At 37.4% G+C, this 22,796-nt stretch overlaps 1 protein-coding gene across 1 annotated transcript; it reads left to right on the top strand.

Moving 5' to 3' along the window:
- Nucleotides 1-453: 453 nt before the first annotated feature.
- Nucleotides 454-22,585, top strand: sh3bp4 (SH3-domain binding protein 4). Its single transcript, XM_051906344.1, has 5 exons — nucleotides 454-581; nucleotides 4,081-4,294; nucleotides 4,385-6,735; nucleotides 16,319-16,507; nucleotides 19,682-22,585. The coding sequence occupies exons 2-5, from the start codon at nucleotides 4,174-4,176 to the stop codon at nucleotides 19,904-19,906; spliced, it is 2,886 nt and encodes a 961-aa protein (XP_051762304.1). The 5' UTR covers nucleotides 454-581; nucleotides 4,081-4,173; the 3' UTR covers nucleotides 19,907-22,585.
- Nucleotides 22,586-22,796: the final 211 nt, after the last annotated feature.

Here is a 22,796-nt window from a genome sequence, read left to right as displayed (position 1 = left end):
TAGAAAGCTCACGGAACTAGGGCACTACATGAGGTCTTCTTAAAATAAAATCAGATTAACTATTAACCAACGAGCAGAATTTGAAGGGCAATTTAATCCAATACTATGTCATCCTCAAGAGTGAAATAGCCAATAGCCGAATATAAAACTACAATTAAATATTTAAATTTACACTATAGCTATGGAATAATGAGGTATATACCTTAGCGCAATAATAATAAAAAAAAAGCAGTTAAAAAGCTGCCAAGAGTCAAAGGGTTTGACCTTATTTTTTTCAGGTGTTGTGCCAAATTCTGACCCCCACCAGATTATTCCCTCTCCAAGTCCCCAGTATAGGTAGGTTTAGGATTAGGTGTGGGGATGGGGATGGGGTTAGGAATAGGCAATCAGGTAGCGGCTTCAACGAGGGGGGTAATATTTTCGCAGGGAGTCGAATTTAGGCACAAACCGGGACTCCTCCTGGCTAATGACGTCACGCAGCTTCTCCTGCTGTACAGCGAAGCGCTCGAGACTGATGAGGCGCGCGCTCACGGCAGCCGCACATAACGGTCCACAAGAGACTGCACTTCATCTGCAGTAAAGTAAGTAGTATTTATACATTTATATAATATATTTGGCCTTTATTTCTTAATCGGAGTTTTCATCGATTAGTGTTTCATTGCTGTTTGCGTCTCTATCTACCATTGAGATACAACTTTCCTTTCTGAACTTGCAGCGGAACTCACAACTGCTGTTTCTGACACTTCAGATCAAGTTTATGATTTTTTTCCGTCGTGTTAGACACTGTGTGAATGTGTAGGTCTACTGAATGCCCTCATCCGTTTCTTAAGATTTCACAATCCGTTTCAACTTGTCTGAGGTACACCCATCAACCGTCTTTTATCTTACATAAAGAATCTGAACTCCCTGTTTGAGAGTTTATACTTGCACGTAGTCCTAAAAAACTGGGCAATAACTTGAGAAGTGTCAGAACGTTTTCTTTTGCGCCATATCTTTCGACTGATCAGTGCAACTGTAACGGATGCAAATTTTATTAGTATCAGAAGTCGAGTCAAACCTCCAGGAATCCACTCATGTCAAACTACTAAGGAGCTCCTCTTAAATAATATATTCTAGCTCTGCAGCATTAATGTTTAATTTAACAGTCTGAACATTACTTTTCCCCCCATTTCTCCTCAAAAGTCATCTACATACATATTTTGAGATATATGGGAACAGATAAACATACTGTTTTGAACTCTGTTTTGAGCTCTGCCTGGAATGTACCAAATACTTGTAAAAACGTTTTTAATTTATTTAATCTGCACTGGATAAAACATTACAAATTAATATAGTTGTACAAATTAATAACATTGTAGGCTATATTGCAATGTCACCAATAAACAGCAGTCGTGTCTCAAAATCTGCAGGTTTGTAAGTTCAGTTTTGAAAATAGCCAATGATATAAATGTCCATTACAGTAAAAATTAAAGGGTTAGTTCATCATAAAATGAAAATTCTGTCATTAATTACTTACCCTTACCCAATTACAGTTGAGCTTCTGTTTATGTCCGCTGGTTATGGTTTATATGTGAGTAAAAGCCTAAATTAAAAAGCGATTAAGTCTCTTCAGAAAATTTTGATTCATATGGATTAGTTTTCCGATCTCTTTATGAACTTTGAAGCGTCAAAGTGTCAGTTGCAAAGGCAGTCTTTGGAGGGACCGAAATCTCTAAGATTTCATCAAAAAGAACTACATTTGTGTTTTCAAGTTGTACGAAAGTCTTACGGGTTTGGAACGACATGAGGCTGAGTAATTAATGACAGAATTTTCATTTTTGGGTGAACTATCCCCTTAATTTAGCAAGCACTGAGATTTTAAGAAGTTAAGACTGGTATGTCCTAACTTACCCTGAAGGTGTTGGTTCACTAAAATGTGAAAGTTGTACCAAGTAAGTTTTGGGAAATGCTTATTTCACAAGCATTTCCTCTGTTTTTCTGAAGCACAACTGCTCTCCATTTGCTGATAATGTACTTAAGGCCATATTTGCTGCTTATATTATGTATTTATGAATTGTCTTACTATATAACATATAAAACTGTAACCCTCATTGAGTGAATTTGCTTTTACTAACTGAGGCTTTGTGGAGACCTTCTAGTTTTAAACATATTGAAATATTGAGTCCAGCCACATTTGTTGGAGTGATAATCTGCTGGATTGCAATACAGTTAGTAGTTTCATAATATGTCAGACTGATAAATGTGAGACATTCCCAGTAGGCTACAGCTGGGCATTTTCTCTAAAGGCGCTTCACTGTGTGTGCTTTCTTTCCCAAGGTTGTAGCCATGGAAACCACTGATGTGTATTGCTGGAGAGCCTTTATAGTTCATGATCAGACTTAAGAGGATGCCGAGTTCCACTCAAACACTATCCTAGTTTTGATTACTAAAAGCAAGCGTTGTTTGATCCTTAAGCTTGCATACTGTGCACTTAAAGCAGCTCAGATGGAACTTCTATTTATTTATGAATAATTCAATCGCTTTGCGCAATATTTGAAGCAAACATTGGACAACATAAGTCATTGCAAGTATAATAGTAAAAATTAAAAAAAAAAAAAAAAAAAAAAGGAAAGAAATGTAGTGCCTTTGATTTCAGGCTATAGAAGCAATTGACTGTGTGAACTTTCATAGAGACTAGGGCCTTTTATTCTCTGTTTGTTTTTAAGAGGATGTCACGAAAAAGGTAGACATGTCTGAACAAGAAGAAATATTTCTGCTCTTATTAGCCTCACTTCAAGACATGTAGTGGCAAATGTGAGCTCTCTTAGGCTTAGGATAATAAATGGAACAAGGAAATGAAACTGAAATTTGCCTTATATATACATGCCTGATTGACCAATATGAAAATAATTGTAGGATTTGCTCTATAATGGCTAATCTTGCTGTGATTAATAATACTAGGAAAAAAAATTATAGTTATCACAGTTAACTGCGTGTATTTATTTTTTTTAAATTCTCCTTAGATGAATTGTTCTGATCTGTTCTGATTGCACTTCTTAATCAGAAAAGGACTGTCACAAAATCAGTATAATAATATTAGTTCTTTAGCAAATCTTTATTTCTCAAATATTTTGTAATTATTATGAAATTGTTACAATTTATCCTCTTAAAGGTGCTGTATGCAGTTTCTCAAATTTGTTGTTGAACACTGTTGATATTTGAAATCAACCCAAACAAACCCACCCCTCTCTTCATTGCTCCCAAACTCACACTCCAATACTAACCACCCTGCTCCGAGTCGGCCTCAAACCCCGGCCCGATCACTGCTGGCATGCGAGGCGAATGCACTACCAAAGACGCTAAACACCTCGTTCTCTAGCGGTCGTCAGTGTGCAGCAGTTTAACTGCAAAACTCTCACTATCTGGCCACTGTTACACACGCAATGCGAGTGGATGTCTGTTCATCACAGCTGACGCGCAACAAAACGCTTCGCGAAAAATAAAGCGCAGATGATGAACGAACGTCAAGGAAGCACAAAAAATGAACGTACAGTACACAAGAGTAAATGCAAACAAGAGTTTATTGTTAATCGCCAACAGCACAGCAGCTCTAGACAATCAAAACCCAGTGTTACTCACATGATAAGGAATCAAAGCAGCCTCCGCGTCTGTTTTCAGGCCTTCCTGCTTAGCTCTCTCCAGCGCTGGAAAGCTTTTCTAATATAAAAGTGGGTCCTGAAGTGCTTGCCCAGTCATAAACCTTCATTGCAGTGATATTCTTTTGAGCTCTTTTGTATTGTGTCCCATCTCTCGTTCTGTAGTTTTTTTATTTTATTTTCAAATCTCCCTCTTGCTTGTTCTCTCTTCTCGACCGTCATACGCCCCCCAATGCCGTTTGGTTACACGTTTGTTGTTGGTATCGGCCCGACTAACTTCCAAAAAGTGTATTTGAAATAATACTGAATCCACCTTTAATTTTCTTGAATTCCTAATTCATTTCTAGTGGTGTTATTGTGCAAACAACATCAAATTTCCTTAAAGAATATATTCAGGAGAAATAAAAAAGCAAATTCATAATGCCCTTATATTGCTTTGATACAGATATTATGGAAGGCTTTTGATCTCTCAGTCTGAAACCGAAACATGTGAAGAAAAGCTTGGGACAAGAGTTGGAGTTCAGTAGTGAAACTCACCATGGCTGCCCATCGCATTCGATCAGCGAACAACAACACTGTGCTCCCTCGCTGTAGATCTGAGGGCGCACTTATCGATCTCAGTGAAGGAGTGTCAGAGGCCACCCTTTCAGATGTTAAAGGTTTGTTTTCTTATTTTCACCTCACAATCAAAGTACTGTTAACTTTATTTTTAATTTCATTAATTTCATTTTTTTTTTTTTTTTTTACAGCGCCTTCCCCTAGTGCCTTACGACTGGATGTTACCTCATTTGGAGCAGTCAGGGAAGTGATTGCCATTAAGGATTACTGTCCGTCCAACTTTACCACTCTTAAGTTCTCAAAGGGAGACTGTCTTTATGTTATAGACACATCGGGTGGAGAGTGGTGGTATGCACACAACAGTAAAGAAATGGGATACATCCCAGCAGCCTATGTCCACCCAATCAATTATCGAGACTCCTCGTTCAGTGATAGCGGTATGATTGACAGCCTTGGTGACACTTCTGAGGGAGTGAAAGAAATGGACATCTCAGGGGAGTGGAAGGAGTCCTCCAAAACCACAGAATCTAGAAATGAAAACCCTTTTGTTAATAAACGGATGTCAACTAACCCTTTCCTAAATGGCACGGTGCAAGACACCTCTGACCAAAACAACAAGCATAATTCAGCAAATGCTTTGTGTTTTGATAACCCCTCACTTCCCATCTCAACCACCAGCAGCACTGTTAATATTAATGGCTTTGAAAGTGGGCTATTTGACGCATACAATTTCAGTCCCGGCTCAGGAATGGCTCGAAATCTTCGCCGAGATGATCCATTTTTTAGGAGCAAGCGCTGCTACAGCATGTCAGAACTGTCTGTCCTGCAGTCCTTGTCTGATGGGAATCAAGGCTCCTTGAGTTTTTTTGGTGGCATGAAGTCACCTAAACCGGAGCATTTTCAAAGTAGAGATGATTTCAAAACGGCATGGCTAAATCACCGCAAATTTACACGATCCTGCCACGACCTGGACTCCATTGGACAAAATCCAGGTTGGGGGCAAACCCAGCCAATAGAGACCAACATTGTGTGCAACCTGGACAGTTCTGGTGGAGCCGTGCAGCTACCAAATACCAGTATCAGCATACATATCCCTGAGGGCCATGTTGCACCGGGTGAGACTCAACAGATATCGCTGAAGGCCCTTCTGGATCCACCATTGGAGCTCAACAATGATAGATGTACTACTGTAAGTCCAGTGGTAGAAGTAAAACTCAGTAACATGGAAACCAAGACCCCAGTCACTTTAGAGATGAAGGTGTCTGTTGTAGTGAAGATAGAGAGCCGCAAAACTGCAGAGGTGGTGTGCGTAAGAAGCGACTGGAAAGAAGGACCATACGTCCCGATTCCACATGTATACATGTATGGAGACACAGTTCAAGTGACTCTGGACAATTTAGAACCTTGCATGTATGTCTCTGTGGTTGCCCAAGCACAAACTGTGGCCCCATACAACACGGTGTGGGAACATGTCGTAAAAAAGGTCACTCTTGGGGTATACGGGCCAAAACACATCCACCCATCCTTCAAGACAGTGGTGGCCGTTTTTGGCCACGACTGCGCCCCGAAGACGTTGCTAGTGAGTGACGTAAAAAAGCACTCACAGTCTACTCCACCTGTTGTCCTTCAGCTCTGGGGAAAGCATCAGTTTGTACTAACAAAACCTCAAGACCTTCAAGTTGGCGTGTATTCAAACATGTCCAATTTTGAAGTAAAAGCCAATGAACAGGCAAGAACCATGAGGGGTTTTCAGATCAAACTCGGCAAAGTGGCCCGTCTCATCTACATGATTGCAGCCCGGGATTCTACTGACATTTTAGATTTTACTTTGCGAATTCAAGTCAAGGATGATAAGGACTGTATCCTTGCCCAGTTTTGTGTTCAGACGCCAACCCCACTACCAAAAACAAGCACAAGCAGCTCCGTTCAAAGGCGCTTCCTAAAGAAAAAGGAAGTGAACAAAATTGTACTGTCTCCTCTTGCGGCGACCACAAAGTACCCTGTGTTTCAGGACAGACTAGTCAAAAACCTAAAATTTGCTAAGTTGCTGAAAACTGTTATAAGACAGTCCAAAAGCATGTATTTACTAGAGTATCTTAAAGGTGACGTAATAGCTCTTTTGAGTGAGGAAAAAATTAAATTTAAAGGACATCTATGGACCAAAGAGTGGTACATCGGATACTACCATGGAAGAATTGGCTTGGTGCATGCCAAAAACATTCTAATCATGGGAAAAGTGAAACCTGTTAATTTCAAAGGGTCTGATCTTATGACTACAGCCCTTTTAGAGCAGATCCTGAAGCCCTGCATGTGCCTGACGTACATCTATGCATCAGTGCGAACGATATTGATGGAGAACGTGGCGAGCTGGAGAGCGTTTGCTGATGCTTTGGGCTACGTCAATCTGCCTCTGGCGCATTTCTGTCGGACAGAGCCAGAGAGTGAGCCTGAAAAAGTGGCTTCTGTTCTTGAGAAGCTTAAGGAAGACTGCAACTCAGCTGAATGCAAAGAGAGGAAGTCTTTCCAGAAGGAACTCATGAAGGTAAGCGTTGACATGGAAGTAGATCTTTCAGCTAAACTTGAGTGTGTACTGAGAGCACCTTCATAGAAACTAAGCATACTAATTGTATAAAACATGTTTTATTAATTTACTTGAGGTCTTCTTGAAACTGACAGGCTGATCATTTTTCCCCATGTACTGGGCAATAACTGATAAGTGGTGAATATAAAAATTTTATAATATTTTTCAAAATAAATAAAAAAAATACATCATTTTAATTTTTCTTTACACTTTAATTCATTTATTATTTATAAGGTTAGCAACTGCAAAGAGAATCAAGAGAAGAGTAAGGTTTTTGAATGTTAAGTCGAAAGTCTGAAAGTCAACTATGATAGTAATAGAAACAACCTAAAAAATAGAATATTCCAATTTTCAGTAATGGAAAAATTTATTCCATTACTGAAAATTATAAAAACTTGATGAATCTGCATTCAATTGACCTTGATGGTGTGACTGAAGGATTTATTCTACACTGTTCAGTTTTGTAAATGAAGAGATTTGTATTAATTAAGCTATGAATAATATAGAATTTCTGTAGTTCTTACCAGAGCCAGTCAAATAAATATTTCATAATATTACTCACATTCGTCACAAACACTTAAGAGTTTGCTATTAAACATTTTAAAGCACCACCTTATTTGCAGAATACCACCAGCTACCCACCCAATAACATATGATCAATTTAGCAACCATTTCTAAATAAATTGAATGAAAAACCTCACATTATATCTCTCATTTGTCTATATTACAATGGTGGAGAATGTGCTAAGATGCAGGTTTCTCTGGTTATCACCGGTCCCAACTTCTTCGTGCCACTGTGCAATAAAGCCTGATGTGAAAACGTGTGTCAACAGGAACATAAAGCAGGATGTTTCCTAAGGAAATATCAAGTTGCATTTTAACTACTTGTATTACAAACACACTTTTAAATATAAATCTGCTCTGTAAACTGTGTTCCAAAATGTTGTGCAAGTGACATATCAGTAGGATTTCTGAACAAACATTCAGATTTTAGTTTTTCAAAGAAAGTGTTTGTTTTATTTCCAATAGCTTTTTAGATAACTGGTGTCAATCTCAGACAGGTTTAAGTAGTTTGCCAGGTCTTAGGTCTTAGGTATGGAAAACCTACTTAAAGATGTTGTTCCACATTATTAAGCAAGGCACAGTTCTTATGCAATATGGGGAAGACCTGGCAAACTACTTAATAAACCTGCCTGAGATTGATACCAGTTATCTAAAAAGCTACTGTAAAAAGAAATTCTATTTAAAAAAAACAAAAAACAAAAAAACAAAACAAAAAAAAAACGGATAATGTACTGGCAGAAAATTACCAGGACAGTAATTTTAAGGACATTTCCGTTAACCCTAAAACACAATACTCAAAGTTCAAAATTCAAAATAATTCAATTAAATACAGTACATTCTGCCCTATTTTTATGGGTTTTTTTTTTTTTTTTATAGTATATGAAAAAATAAAACAAACAAACTTTTTTTGTAAAACTAAAATCTGAATATTTATTGTCCTAAAATCCTACTGATATGTCACTTGCATGATAATTTGGATCACAGTGTATATTAATATAAAAAATGCATAAGAAAGACTTTTGCCTTGCCTACAACAGTCCCAGCGGCCTTCTCATTAAATTAGTTCACTTTCAAATGAAAATTAGCCCAAGCTTTACTCACTTTCAAGCCATCCTATGTGTATATGACTTTCTTCTTTCGGATGAACACAATCGGAGAAATATTAATAAATATCCTGACGCATCCGAGCTTTATAATGGTAGTGAACAGGGGTCACGAGTATGAGCTGAAGAAAGCTTACATCCACATCCATCCATCATAAACGCACACGGCTCCGGGGGGTTAATAAAGTCCTTCTGAAGCGAAGTGATGCGTTTGTATAAAAAAAAAAAAAAAAGTACATATTTAACAAGTTATGAAGTGAAATATCTAGCTTCCGCCAGACCGCCTTCTCTATTCAACTTACAAAGAAAGTATAAATCTCTTGCAGTTCAAAAAGCTTATACGCTACGTCCTACGCCTTTCCTATTCAACTTACGGGAAAAAGTGTAACTGAGGAGACGCCAGTTTACACGTTCTTCGTAACTTGAATACGGAAGGCGGTCTGGTGGAAGTTAGATACAGTATTTTACTTCATAACTTGCTAAATACGGATATCTTTTTAACACAAACGCTTCGCTTCAGAAGGCCTTTATTAACCCCCCGTAGCTGTCTGGAGTACTCATACTCGTGACCCCTGTTCACTGCCATTATAAAGCTCAGATGCATCAGGATATTTATTAAAATATCTCAGACAGTGTTTATCAGAAAGAAGAAAGTCATATACACCTAGGATGGCTTGCGGGTAAGAAAAGCTTGGGGTATTTTTCATTTGAAAGTGAACTAATCCTTTAATGCTGTGTTTCACACAAATGTGTTATTGCTTCAACAACGATTACAATGCTTATTCTGACAAGTCTTTACTACTGTGTTTGTTAAATATTTGTAAGTTGACTTCCTGAAGAGTGTAAACACTGCCAGAAATTACACACTTTTTCCTTTAACGTTCACATTGGCTGCCATATGTATGCATATTTTTTGTGATTCAATCACTCAAACCAATTTTGAAAGTAGTCAGAAACACACCAAATCGTCTAACAATAATTTTGCAAAACAAGAAAAAAAAAATATATAAAGTTTAAATAGTTTTAAACTTTCAAATTATGTGCAAATGTAAAAGAAAATGAAATGCGAAATGCACAAGACTTAAAAAGAATTCCGTATCTGATATCAACATGCAGAAACAAATTATATAAAGCCTGCGCATGACACGCTTTAGTTAATGCTGCGGCTCAACTGAAATAACAATGAGCTGAAACATCTGCTCAAAACATCACATTTGTAGTCAGATTAAAATTACGATATTGGCAATATACAGTGGGTACGGAAAGTATTCAGACCCCCTTAAATTTTTCACTCTTTGTTGTATTGCAGCCATTTGCTAAAATCATTTAAGTTCATTTTTTTTCCTCATTAATGTACACACAGCACCCTATATTGACAGAAAAACACAGAATTGTTGACATTTTTGCAGATTTATTAAAAAAGAAAAACTGAAATATCACATGGTCCTAAGTATTCAGACCCTTTGCTCAGTATTTAGTAGAAGCACCCTTTTGATCTAATACAGTCATGAGTCTTTTTGGGAAAGATGCAACAAGTTTTTCACACCTGGATTTGGGGATCCTCTGCCATTCCTCCTTGCAGATCCTCTCCAGTTCTGTCAGGTTGGATGGTAAACGTTGGTGGACAGCCTTTTTTAGGTCTCTCCAGAGATGCTCAATTGGGTTTAAGTCAGGGCTCTGGCTGGGCCATTCAAGAACAGTCATGGAGTTGTTGTGAAGCCACTCCTTCATTATTTTAGCTGTGTGCTTAGGGTCATTGTCTTGTTGGAAGGTAAACCTTCGGCCCAGCCTGAGGTCCTGAGCACTCTGGAGAAGGTTTTCGTCCAGGATATCCCTGTACTTGGCCGCATTCATCTTTCCCTCGATTGCAACCAGTCGTCCTGTCCCTGCAGCTGAAAAACACCCCCACAGCATGATGCTGCCACCACCATGCTTCACTGTTGGGACTGTATTGGACAGGTGATGAGCAGTGCCTGGTTTTCTCCACACATCCCGCTTAGAATTAAGGCCAAAAAGTTCTATCTTGGTCTCATCAGACCAGAGAATCTTATTTCTCACCATCTTTAGCAAACTCCATGCAGGCTTTCATGTGTCTTGCACTGAGGAGAGGCTTCCGTCGGGCCACTCTGCCATAAAGCCCCGACTGGTGGAGGGCTGCAGTGATGGTTGACTTTCTACAACTTTCTCCCATCTCCCGACTGCATCTCTGGAGCTCAGCCACAGTGATCTTTGGGTTCTTCTTTACCTCTCTCACCAAGGCTCTTCTCCCCCGATAGCTCAGTTTGGCTGGACTTCCAGCTCTAGGAAGGGTTCTGGTCGTCCCAAACGTCTTCCATTTAAGGATTATGGAGGCCACTGTGCTCTTAGGAACCTTAAGTGCAGCAGAAATTTTTTTGTAACCTTGGCCAGATCTGTGCCTTGTCACAATTCTGTCTCTGAGCTCTTCAGGCAGTTCCTTTGACCTCATGATTCTCATTTGCTCTGACATGCACTGTGAGCTGTAAGGTCTTATATAGACAGGTGTGTGGCTTTCCTAATCAAGTCCAATCAGTATAATCAAACACAGCTGGACTCAAATGAAGGTGTAGAACCATCTCAAGGATGATCAGAACAAATGGACAGCACCTGAGTTAAATATATGAGTGTCACAGCAAAGGGTCTGAATACTTAGGACCATGTGATAATTCAGTTTTTCTTTTTTAATAAATCTGCAAAAATGTCAACAATTCTGTGTTTTTCTGTCAATATGGGGTGCTGTGTGTACATTAATGAGGAAAAAAAATGAACTTAAATGATTTTAGCAAATGGCTACAATATAACAAAGAGTGAAAAATTTAAGGGGGTCTGAAAACTTTCCGTACCAACTGTACATTATCATATAGCACGTCCCTTTGACGAAATCAGTTTAAGAGCTTCATCTGTAGTGAAGCTGGCTAAATGAATGTCAGATACATAGAAATGTTCTTCATAAACTACAATTTGGAAGGGTCATCTGTGACCATATAAAACGTGACAACAGACCTGTGAGTGAAAATGCCGGAAGATGTGAACGTGTTGAAGAGTCTTAGTTATGCAGATGTTTCCTTTCTTATTGTTCGCATCTACACAGAAGCATCAAATGTGGACTGAGAGGCGCCCTAAACTACACAACCCCTCCACACCTACAAATCTATTGCCAGGAGATGCTAACAGACATGCAACTGTAATTCTCTGCACATTTTAATAAACTACTATTCTGCATAGAGAAGAATTTGCATTTTAGAGCAACAGATTTGCCTCTGGAATTTCTAGGGCTTTTTTATTTATAAATAAAATGTGGTCTGTGGTTAACATTTTATGAAGAGACTTTCCTGTTTTGTTCTACAAAATAAATTACACACAGTCAAATGTGAATTTTGAAACCCATTAAAAATTCCCAAAGGAAGCCGTGGTGAATTAGTCTTTCGGGTTGCCTATAAATTGACATTACGATTGAACAGCTTTTCAACTCCAGAACTTTGCAATTCCATTTTAATCAGTAAAAGTTCTAGTTGTAATGCTATTTCCTTGCATATTCTCCAGCCTGGGCTTTATTTAAGACCAGATGAATGTACAGACATGCTTCAGAAGAACATGTGAATGTCTCTGAACTTTTTTTTAAGTCTTTGATTCCTCAGTGTCCTCCCATTTCCCTTAGCCTATTGTTTGAGCAGAAAAGTGGTTCTGTATAAACAGTCTGAAATTTCTGACAATAGTTCATAAACAAGAAGACAGAATGGTCAGCTTATATAAAAATAAATCAAAAGGGACAGGCAAGAGGAAATATATAGTAAGAGTAATGTCATAAAATCAGATTCAGGAAGTCAAAAGAGAAATGTTCTGAAAGCATTTAAGTAATTTTGTTCTCATCTGTCTTATTAATCTGCAGTGATTATGTCTAGTGTACGTGCAATGTTAAATCAAAGCTAAGCAAATGTACGAGCATGCTAACTAATTCACATGTTATGTTTTATGAATTTAAAGAATCTCTGCACTGATCAAATATCTTGATTTGCTCAGACAGGCTTTGTGTGTAATAATATACAGTATAATTAAATTCCTGTAGTAGGTCAAGTGGTATATCATGACGCTAACAATACCTGTTAATTGGAGTGAACGTATACGGATTCAAGTTTTTTAGCTTGAATTCACTGCAAGTATGTGCTCCAATATGCTACACAATTCTCAATATGTGTATTTCCACAGACTTCTTAGGTAAAAATAACAATACATCTTTATAACTGTTTAAATTTGCCAGAACATTAATATAAAAATGAACTTGTTCTGTGCCAAAATTAGCTAGGTTCACTGGGTAGTGGGTAGTTTGAATCAATGTATTATTAGTAACAAAGAATCTCCACAACAAAAATAAACGAATAAATCATGGAGACAAAAGGCTCAGAGTACTGAGGAAAGTCTGGAAACAGGACTGAAACATTTTTTACTTTTCATTTTTGCACATTTGCTTTTGTTGATTTTGTCACAAACATGTTTAGTAATTAATGAACCTACATTTAAAAGCCTCCTGTCTGCCATTAATTGTTTGTTTTATTATTATTATTTTATGTGTGAATTGACCCTTCGCCAGGAGTTTGATTGACAGGCGATCTAACCAATCATAACGCCGAATCCGCCATATTGTCCGACAAAAGAGTCAGAGGAGTTAGCAGATTAACGTCGGTGGACTTGAACTTGAAAAATGGTGTGTACCGACGTCTTTCTGCGATTGAAACAACATTCCTTATGATGTTCATTCATGTTTATTTGATGCTATAAATGAACTAGTAGGAAGAGATGATCGGTTCACGAGCCGCTTGAACTTAGGCACTACAGCACATCGACACATTAAAGAGCCACAAAACGGTATTTATTGTTTACATTTCTTTAAAAATGACAAATTTTGAAATTTGAGACTTTGTTTCATATCAAAAGTAACCTGCTCTGTTTCACTGCGTGAGAACACGTTTTCCACACTTGACATTCTTGTAATTTTTGAGGAATTAACATTTGTTTCTAGATTCTGTGACAGTTAAAATCCTGAGCAGCATATTTTGTTTGGCTTTCTGTTACTACTGTGTCTCTGGAGGGTTTACTTTAATAAGTTCCTGCCAGTGACAGGGGTCAGAGGTGAGACACCTCAGGAAACAGGTGCACATGAAAGGCCTTATCTTTCTTTGGCTAATGCACACAATCAGTGTGTACACAGTGTGATACATTCACACACAATACGCTTTCTATTTCACTTGCATTCAGACAGTGAGTGGCAAAGTCACTGCTTGTAGTATACAGGAGAGGAGTGAAGACTGTACCGATCACATAAATTTATCTCCCTTTTTAGCACTGACTGAATGTACAAGTCAAAAACATACATTCCTGTCTGTTTGTAGAACTACCATCTTTGAGAAGATGGAAACCCTCCAAGACTCCTGCTATCTCATTGCTCTGTTTGGAGCCAAACAGGTCTTCTGGGGCATCAGCTCCGTGTTCCTCCCCCTCTGAGCAGACTTCCTGTCATTCCAAACATTCCAAGCCATGGAACTAGAATCAGAGATTAGTGGGTTCAGGGCGTGTAACTTTAAAACACTTGCTGCTGTTGCGTGTCTGTCCATGAGAACATATTTGAGTATACGAAGAACACCTGCACTTTTGACAAATTCATGTTCAAATGCTGAATTACATTCACTGATGGCACTAGTAGAAAGACTGATTCTTTTCTTTGTTGTATAAATAAAGCACTAACAAAGTATAAATGTCACGTCATCATCATCAGATAACAGTTTCAAACATTTTGTAGATCAGTCAATGTCATATATTCACAAGGCACGGTGAATGTAAGTCCTTATTCAGTTTTTTAAATGTCAAGACAAACTCTCAGGGAGAAAAGAAGGTCACGTTAATAAGAAAGAATACTTTGCCAACAGAACGGCCGGATATTCCTCCCTAACATTTCCCTTGTCCAAGGGGCCTGGAGTCACTCTCATTATATTGTGCTCATGCACGTCGCTTCCTGCATATCGCTACATTTATCAAAGCGCCCTGAATGATGACTTGAGCTCTTGATTGGTCCAGAACTTCTGAGGCGGTGCTTAGAAAAACACTAACACTATCTCAGTTTTGTGGTTTGTGTTGCTGTGGACTCTTGGTGAAGGTTGCTTATTTAGAACAGGCTTTACTTAGCAACAACATAGGGAAAAAAAACACTTTTTTTTAAATAGCAGAAGACATCGTGTGAGATTATGAAAGCAGATAACACAACTACACAAACTACAAATTTTAGTTTGATTCAAAAGCTTTTACTGTGTCAAATATTTGCATATAGATTCAGTGTCAAATATTTGCATATAGATTCAATGTCATAATTTTGGATTTTGGATTCTTCACACCTTATTTGGGCATGATATTTTGAGCATATTCTGGCCGATACTGATATATACCGATAATTATTTTTATGGTACAGCTAATAACCAATAAATGGTCAATGTTAAAATTCGTAACTGAAAACTAATATAAACCATTTTAAATGTTACAAGACAATTTACAATATTAAAATGTATGGATATGGATATTCCTTTTAAAATTTGCTTAAGAAAGACAACAGATTTTGTAATCATGTACTCACCCTCATGTTGTTCCAAACCAGTAAGAATAAAAGAACATATTTTGAAAAATATCTCTCTTTTTTTTGTCCATACAAGGAGGGTCCAGTGTGGTTTTGGACCCCACTGACTTTAACTGTATAAATAAAAACAGTTCTTCAAAATAACTTATTTTGTGTTCCACATAATAAAGAAACCATACAGGTTTGGAACAACATGAGGGTGAATAAATGATGACAGAATATTCATTTTTGAGTGATTCCTATAACACCGTTGTGAAATTATAACTTTAAGCAATTGCAAAAGTTATCTAAAGGTTAAAAAAAAAAAAATTAGAATGCACAATTAAATATACAATATGATTTTTATCTACATCACATATTATTTGTAGCGCCTCCCATCCCATCCTGATAAGAATAAAAGTTTTAGTTTTCAAATTCTGTCCATTTTATAATGAAATTAAAACAATGAATGGCGTTTTGATGCTCTTAAATGTGACGTGTCGTATCAGATCGCTGTAATGCCTCAGTTCAGGCGGCAGCGCAGAGCGCGAGTCTTTTCTTCCTCTTCAATACAAGTTATATCTCGAAAAACATGCATGAACATCAAAGGTATGTTGAAAGATATAGTACAACTTACCAGAATGTATCATGTCTCATGTAATCACTTTTTCTGTGTTTCAACCGCGGAAAGACGTCAATAAAACAGCTTGTGAACAATATCTCACATCACGTCACATTTACCTCAGGAATGTTTTCCAATATTCACAGTTCCTTAGCTATCTATGTGTGTGTATATATATATAACACTAGAAAGGAGCTTATTTACTGTTAATTATGTGTTTGTGTAAATTTGCCATGAAGACAACAAAGTGCTTATTAAAACTACCTTTTATACAAACATTTTAGTTTTTATTTGAGTGTTATTATTATATCCAAAAATAAAAAGCAGCTGAATATAATACCTCTGTTGTTAATTGTAACCTCTTATATTGTAGTGTACCAAATGAGATCGTTCCCTGTATAGTTTGCAACATTATTTTGGAGAGATTTTTTTTTTTTCCTTAAGAAAAACCAAACTATTGGTATGGGCATGGCTGATATCATTCTGAATAATTGGCTATCGGTATCGGCAGAGAAATTTAGTATCAGTGCATCTCTAATTGTAAGCCAATATATAGCCAGTATCTACCAATAGAGATTTAAAAAAAAAAAAAAAAAAAATTGGTATCAAATTTTATACATTTCTGTATCTGTCATTCAGGCTCTTCTGAAGATGGACTGTCAGGGCCTGGTGGCACGGCTGGTCATGGACTTTGTTCTGTTGACCACAGCGGTGGAGGTGGCGGGACGCTGGAGGGAGCTTGCTGAGAGACTGGCCAAAGTGTCCCGGCAGCAGATGGAAGCATATGAAGCTCCACACAGGGACAGCAGGGGACAACTGGACAGCGAGGTAAAATTCAAAAAGTTCAAACTCAGAAAGCTCAAAATCCTGGGGCCCGTTTCAATAAGGAGGTTGAACCAACTCTGAGTTAAAACTTTAACAGTTAAAACTCTGAGTTGACCCTGAAATGGGCAACTCTGTTTTTCCTGTTTCAGAACAGCTGAATTGAGTCAATGCAAGTTTAATTCTTATCACTGTTATAATATCAAAGGTGAAAGCTGGCAGAACGGTAAGTTACTGAACTAAAATTCATTTTCATGGTATCCCACATGCAAAAAAAAAAGAAAAAAATAATAATAATTTAAGTGCATTTTTTTTTATTTTGCAAATTATGTTCTATTTATGTTGTCTAAAAGTAGCAGTTCTTTGCAATAAGTGTAAATAGTAATTAGATCCTATTTATATTTTATACTGGCAGATACATACTATTTGCACCTCAGTATTGTTGTACTTTAACAGGATGCAATAATAACAGAGTGTGAATGATTTTATCATTATTAAACACTCATTAGGCAATTTACTTTCACTTTTAGAACATTTTCTTCATTTTTATTGAAAATAAATGCCTTTCTGATGTGATATGTAATGGGAAAAGGGAGCTCGGCAGAAGTCAGATTCGAACCCAGTCAATTGCATCACAAGTTAACTCTCCAAGCCCAACACGCTACTGCCTACACCACTGAAGCCATCAATCATTTCCATTGTTTTTAACCTTGTATGACAGTGGTGGGCGGGGCTACTGTAAATTTGCACTTAGTAATAGACACTCCGAATAATCTTGTTTTCCGTTTGCATTAAAATTATTTTTATTACCACACTGGCAGATATTGATCATTTTACTTAAGTAAAATGCACTTAATTTAGATCCCCCCAGGAAACAAGACTAAATATCTTGTATCATTTTCTTATACAGAAAATCCATCTTGATTTAAGAATTTTTAGATATTTGTCCTTGAAATAGGACAAAAAATACTCAGTAAGAAAAGCATTTTTGCAGCGTGAATGAATGAATGAATGAATAAACTATTTAAACATCACTTGGACTTTAAAAAAGGGGGAGGAGACCGAAGGAAACTCTGGGTTTACCGAAAAAAAACCTGCTGCCGACCAGGTTAGGTTCACAGAGTAAGTTACCATGGTAACTGACTCTAAGTATAAGTTACCTCTCTTTTAGAAACAGGCTTGACTTACCCTGCTTTCTCGGGTTTGACATACCTCCCATTCTGAAACGGAAAACCCAGAGTTTCCCTCATTTCAGGGTTAACATACTCAGAGTTTTCACTTAACCTCTTTTCTGAACATTCTGTCATCATTTTATTATTACTCACTATCATTGTTCCAAACCCGTATGAATTAATTTTTTCAGTGGTACCCAACAAGATGTTTAGGGGATTTTTTTCTTGCATTGAAAGTGTATGATGACTGAGACTGTCATTCTGCCTAACATTTCCTTTTATACTACACAGAAGAAAGAAAGTAATTTAACCCACTAACAATATGAGGTTGAGTAATTTTTTGAGTGAAATATTCTTTTAAAACTGGCTGACTATCAACTAAAAGACAAGTTGAATGAGGAGTACAGCTTTAAGAGCATGTTTGATTAATGACAAGTCATGAATGGTGATTTTGGAATGGGGAAGCTCTGTTATTCTGTGCTGGTGCTGATAGACTCTCATACAGAGTGACATTAAATAGGGAGGCACAATATATCCCACAAGACAGCACAATCTCATGGCAATTCATAACTGTTTTACATTTTGCAGAATTTGTAGCTAATTCCTATGATCTTATTCATGCGTTTTTATACAGTCTGCTTACACCCCACTGACGGGGTGTGCTTAGGGTCTTCATGCTTACTGTGTTTTTTTCCTAAAAATCTTGTTTTCATACAAATCACACTAAATTCATACCAAATCAGTGGCCGAGCCAGGATTTTTTCATAGGGGTGGGCAGGCAGGGACCAGCAACCAGTGGCACAGAAATCTTCATTATTTCAACATAAAAATAAGTCTGACTATAATGTACTGGACTGTGCCTACAACACAGCTGAATACAGTTGATCATTGATCAATATGATCATTAAAAAAAAAAAATTTCCTCACCTGCAGGCATATTAATGAAGGGGCTCACACTATAGCTAAATTTCAACTTGTTCAGTCAGCTTGTTTTGGTTCTCAAACCCTCAATAGCTTGTTCTCCATTGTTGCGTCTTTATGGATGAGACATGCAGATAACTACATACTGTAGTAAAAAGCTTATTCAACCTTCATTGAATTTTATGTATGATCAATGAACTCTCTCACATAAATGCCAGAATGTAAAATTAATTATTTTATGCATTTAAATGCGATACATTTTTGTTTGTACTTTATAAAACAGAAAAACAGAGTATTACGTTTGGTGTCGTTGTTTCTTTGACTGCACACATTGCGACCCACTCAAAACGGTCTTGCAACCCACCAGTTGAGAAACACTGATGTAATCTATAATGTTCGCCGTTCACTGCTGTTCTGCTGAAGCTCATTCGGCACCTGTATCCTTTCCGTGTGCGTTTGACTTGCGCCTGGCACTGAGGCGAAGTTGGAGGGTGTGTCTGAAACGTCTCCCGTTTTTTGTGGTCTTAAAGAGACGGTTCTGCGTTTAAATAAACGCAATTCTTGTTAAGAAAAAAAAATTAGACAGAAACAGCAGTTGTGAGCGAGGTGGCCAAAGGGGTGGCTAAGCTTAGGCCAAGGGTGGCCACGGCCACCCCTGGCTCCACCCCTGTACCAAATCACCACCTTGTAATTTTCTCATGAGATCAGGTTGAAAAAAATTTGACATTACAGATGTCAAATAATTAAAAGAGATTGGTATGAGGGAGTAGTTGACATATGTAAAGTTTAAAACTGGGTTTTGAGTACAGATTACAGGAAACATACATGTCATGATTATAGTGTTTGCATCCAGCTCAGAAGAGGAACCTAAATGTTCTACTGACAACTGATGAGATTATGAGCTTCCTCTTGCTCTTTGTTTTACTGGCTTAGAATATTTGCACACATTCACTCTAATGGAGACCATACAGATCGGGTAGACAGTCTTTTCTGGGAACTAAATTTAGGGCGCTTGAATGTCAAGTGCATGCAGGTTTATATGACAAACTCACATGAATCTTTACTTTTTTTTTCTTCTCTCACTAAGGCCATGTGGAAACCTGCCTATGACTTCCTGGTCACATGGGCAGCCCGGATTGGGGACAGTTACAGGGATGTGATTCAGGAACTTCACACTGGATTGGACAAAATGAAGAACCCCATCACCAAGCGCTGGAGACACATCACTGGCTCCCTCATCCTTGTCAACTGTTTGGATCTCCTTCGGAGCTCCGCCTTCAGCCTCTCCCCTCAAGATGACTGTGCCATATAAGGACTGCCTACACCAGCTGACTTTTACAAGACCCAGATACACCTGATTTCAATTTGTATTCCTAAAGGGTCCCTATTATGCTTATTTACAGGTTTATAATTTTGTTTAGGGGGTCTACTAGAATAAATTTACAAGATTAAGGGCTAGTTTACACTGAAAATGATCCTCGTCTACACTGGCGTTTCCACAGGGTTTCAGAAACAATCTCCGTCTACACTACATGACCAAAAACGAATGTCACATGACCGTTCATACACACTGGGTATGCGCGTACAAGTGTAAACAGTTGCCTCTTGCGCATGTAGGTAGCAGCAGTATTAAAAAAATAATAAATCAGAGTTTAACTGCACAATGGCTGCTAAAAATGACAACAAAGCCAGGAAAGATTGCAGTTCTGTCTCCATGTTATTGTTTATACAGTCGTCAAGGATATGCAGAGCGAAAGTGGGCAGCCATGCCATCATCTCCGTTTTGGTCCGTTTACACTGAAACGCAACCCTGGCGTTTTCGAAAGTCTCCGTTTTCGAGGGTCTAAAACGTTGGAGTAGTGTAAACAACAAGGGGTAACCATATCAATATTTATGCGATTTAAAACGAAAACGCACTGGTGTAAACGGGGCCTAAATGTTTTTTTTCGGTTACGGTTTTCACCCTCTGTCTGAATGCTCTGTTTTAGTTTTAGTTTCTTTAAAACCTGCCTTTCGGAAAGCCCAGTCTGCTCTGATTGTTCAGCCGGCCCCAATCTGCTGTATTGGTCTACCGCTTGGAGCATGTGAGACAAATGTAATGTTAAAAATTCATTTTAAACACTGATTCTTCAATTCCTCTGCCTTTGTAAGTCCATCTAATGATGTTTTCCCCTCTCACACAGTGAAAACGAAGTGATAAATTCCTCCTGGCCTTATAAAACCTTTGTTTGATGGCGAGTCAAATTAGCCAGCAGCTGGGCATTACGCAAATGTGTTACATGGTGATGTACTTACAGCACAAAAATAATAGCAGGACTACAAAGGAGACATTTCAGGCAGGTGTTTTCTGTGGGAGCGATTAATTCCCTTTGGCATGGACTTTGTAACTTTGCAGACTGTTTAAATGCACAAACATTTATATTGCACACTAAAGATAAATTGAAAAAAAGCATAATAGGTCCCCTTTAAAGACTCTTTTCTTTGTACAAGTTTTGTTAGCCTTGGTTTTGCACAGAAAATTGTACAAAGGACCAAATGTGTATTTCTGATGTTTTAATACAAATCCAAGGCCTCTATCTCATGGATATGTAAAACTTCAAATGTAAAATAAGATTGTTTAGATTTTTTCTATTACATATTGCAGATCATCATGATTTTATACTTTTATCATGATGTAAATTTTGTACAAAGGATACACGTTTACATACTTGTACATTTTTTCACTAATACTGCAATATAGGGCTGTGCATTTAATCATAATTGATTTTTGATTTTGGCTTCCAACGATTATGAAAACAAGATAATCAAGGTGAAATGATTATTGTGCCGCTGCCACATTGCGTCCAGCGCACCATCCTTTCCTTCACAGCGGTGTGCTTTCGTTCCTCCCTAAAACCCAAACTTTAACATCCAAATCAGCCAAATAAGTTAGCTGTAAAATGCAGTCTACTGTTGCTAAACTGCGGGACGAATTTGATATTAAACAGTGTTATTAAAAGCACATTAAGATGCAAAAGAAACACTGTTCCCCAGGCGGCTTTCTGTGTAAATGCGCTCCGAGTTGGAGCCGAACGCGGATAAGCAAATGGGCTTCGGATAAGCGCCTAAATGCGTACACACAAAAATGTCAAAATGCCTTTTTAGAGAGTATTTAGTTATATTGGATCTGTGCATTAGCTCTTAAAGTGACAGCTACCTGCTGCAGTCTGTCATTAATGATAATCAAACAAATGATAAAGGCAAATCACTCACTGATCTTGACTGAATAACTTAAGTAGCTTTAATAAGGATTAATCTATATTTAATGTGTACAGTAAGCCTATGCAGTGTTATTTTACATGTGATTATTCAATTTTTTTGTATATCTGAAAATATCTGAATACCACTGTTAGTAGGCTACATCTTCCTGAAAACGTAAAACACTGTTTATTTAATTTGTATTTTCGTTCCGTTGTATTTCCATTTTGTTTGTAATTAGGTTCTTTGTTCTTGTTATATGCTGACTGTTTACTTGTCTCGTGTAATTGTATTGAGGACCTTTTTCTTACATTAGTTAAGTATCGAAAATTGTGAAACTTCACTGATATTTAAAATGACTCATATTGTGAAATAAGATTTTAATCATATCGCCCACTAATATCATGTTAAATAATCGTGATTTCAATATTGTCCAAAAAAATGATGATTATGATTTTTGCCATAATCAATGTTAGCAGCCCTAACAATTATTCTGTTTTGTTTTTATGTGTTGTTTTGTGATGTCAACTACATTGTATTGCTAAACTGCCTATTTCTATTTCTATAAGTGTCTATTGTTTATGAAGACCTACTTTATTTTTAAGTAAGCCAATGTTTTAAGGGAAAGTATATATAATATAAACTCAAATACTCACATCAGCACATATATAAAAAAAAAGCTTTTGATCATCAACTGACAAATAAAAAGGCTTACTCACCATTAGTGCGCTGGAGGTGAGAACGTTTGACCATTTTATTGTGTTGTTACTTTACTTCAGCGTGTTTTCCTTTTGTTAATTTACTGATAAACAAAATTAATCTTAAAGGTTTCTGGGTGGAGACCGTCCGTTGTATTGCAATTGTAATGTAATTTCATTTACTCTCTCAAACTTAAATTCACAGCTCACGGAGTTTCAACTTTGGTGCGCAGCGGAAGTCAAAACTTTTTCGCCTGTGCTTGCGTT

This window comes from Ctenopharyngodon idella, chromosome 9 (assembly GCF_019924925.1).
Source record: "Ctenopharyngodon idella isolate HZGC_01 chromosome 9, HZGC01, whole genome shotgun sequence".
NCBI lineage: Eukaryota > Metazoa > Chordata > Actinopteri > Cypriniformes > Xenocyprididae > Ctenopharyngodon > Ctenopharyngodon idella.
The sequence above is the reverse complement of the archived record's forward strand: the minus strand, read 5'-3'. Positions and strand labels throughout refer to the sequence as shown.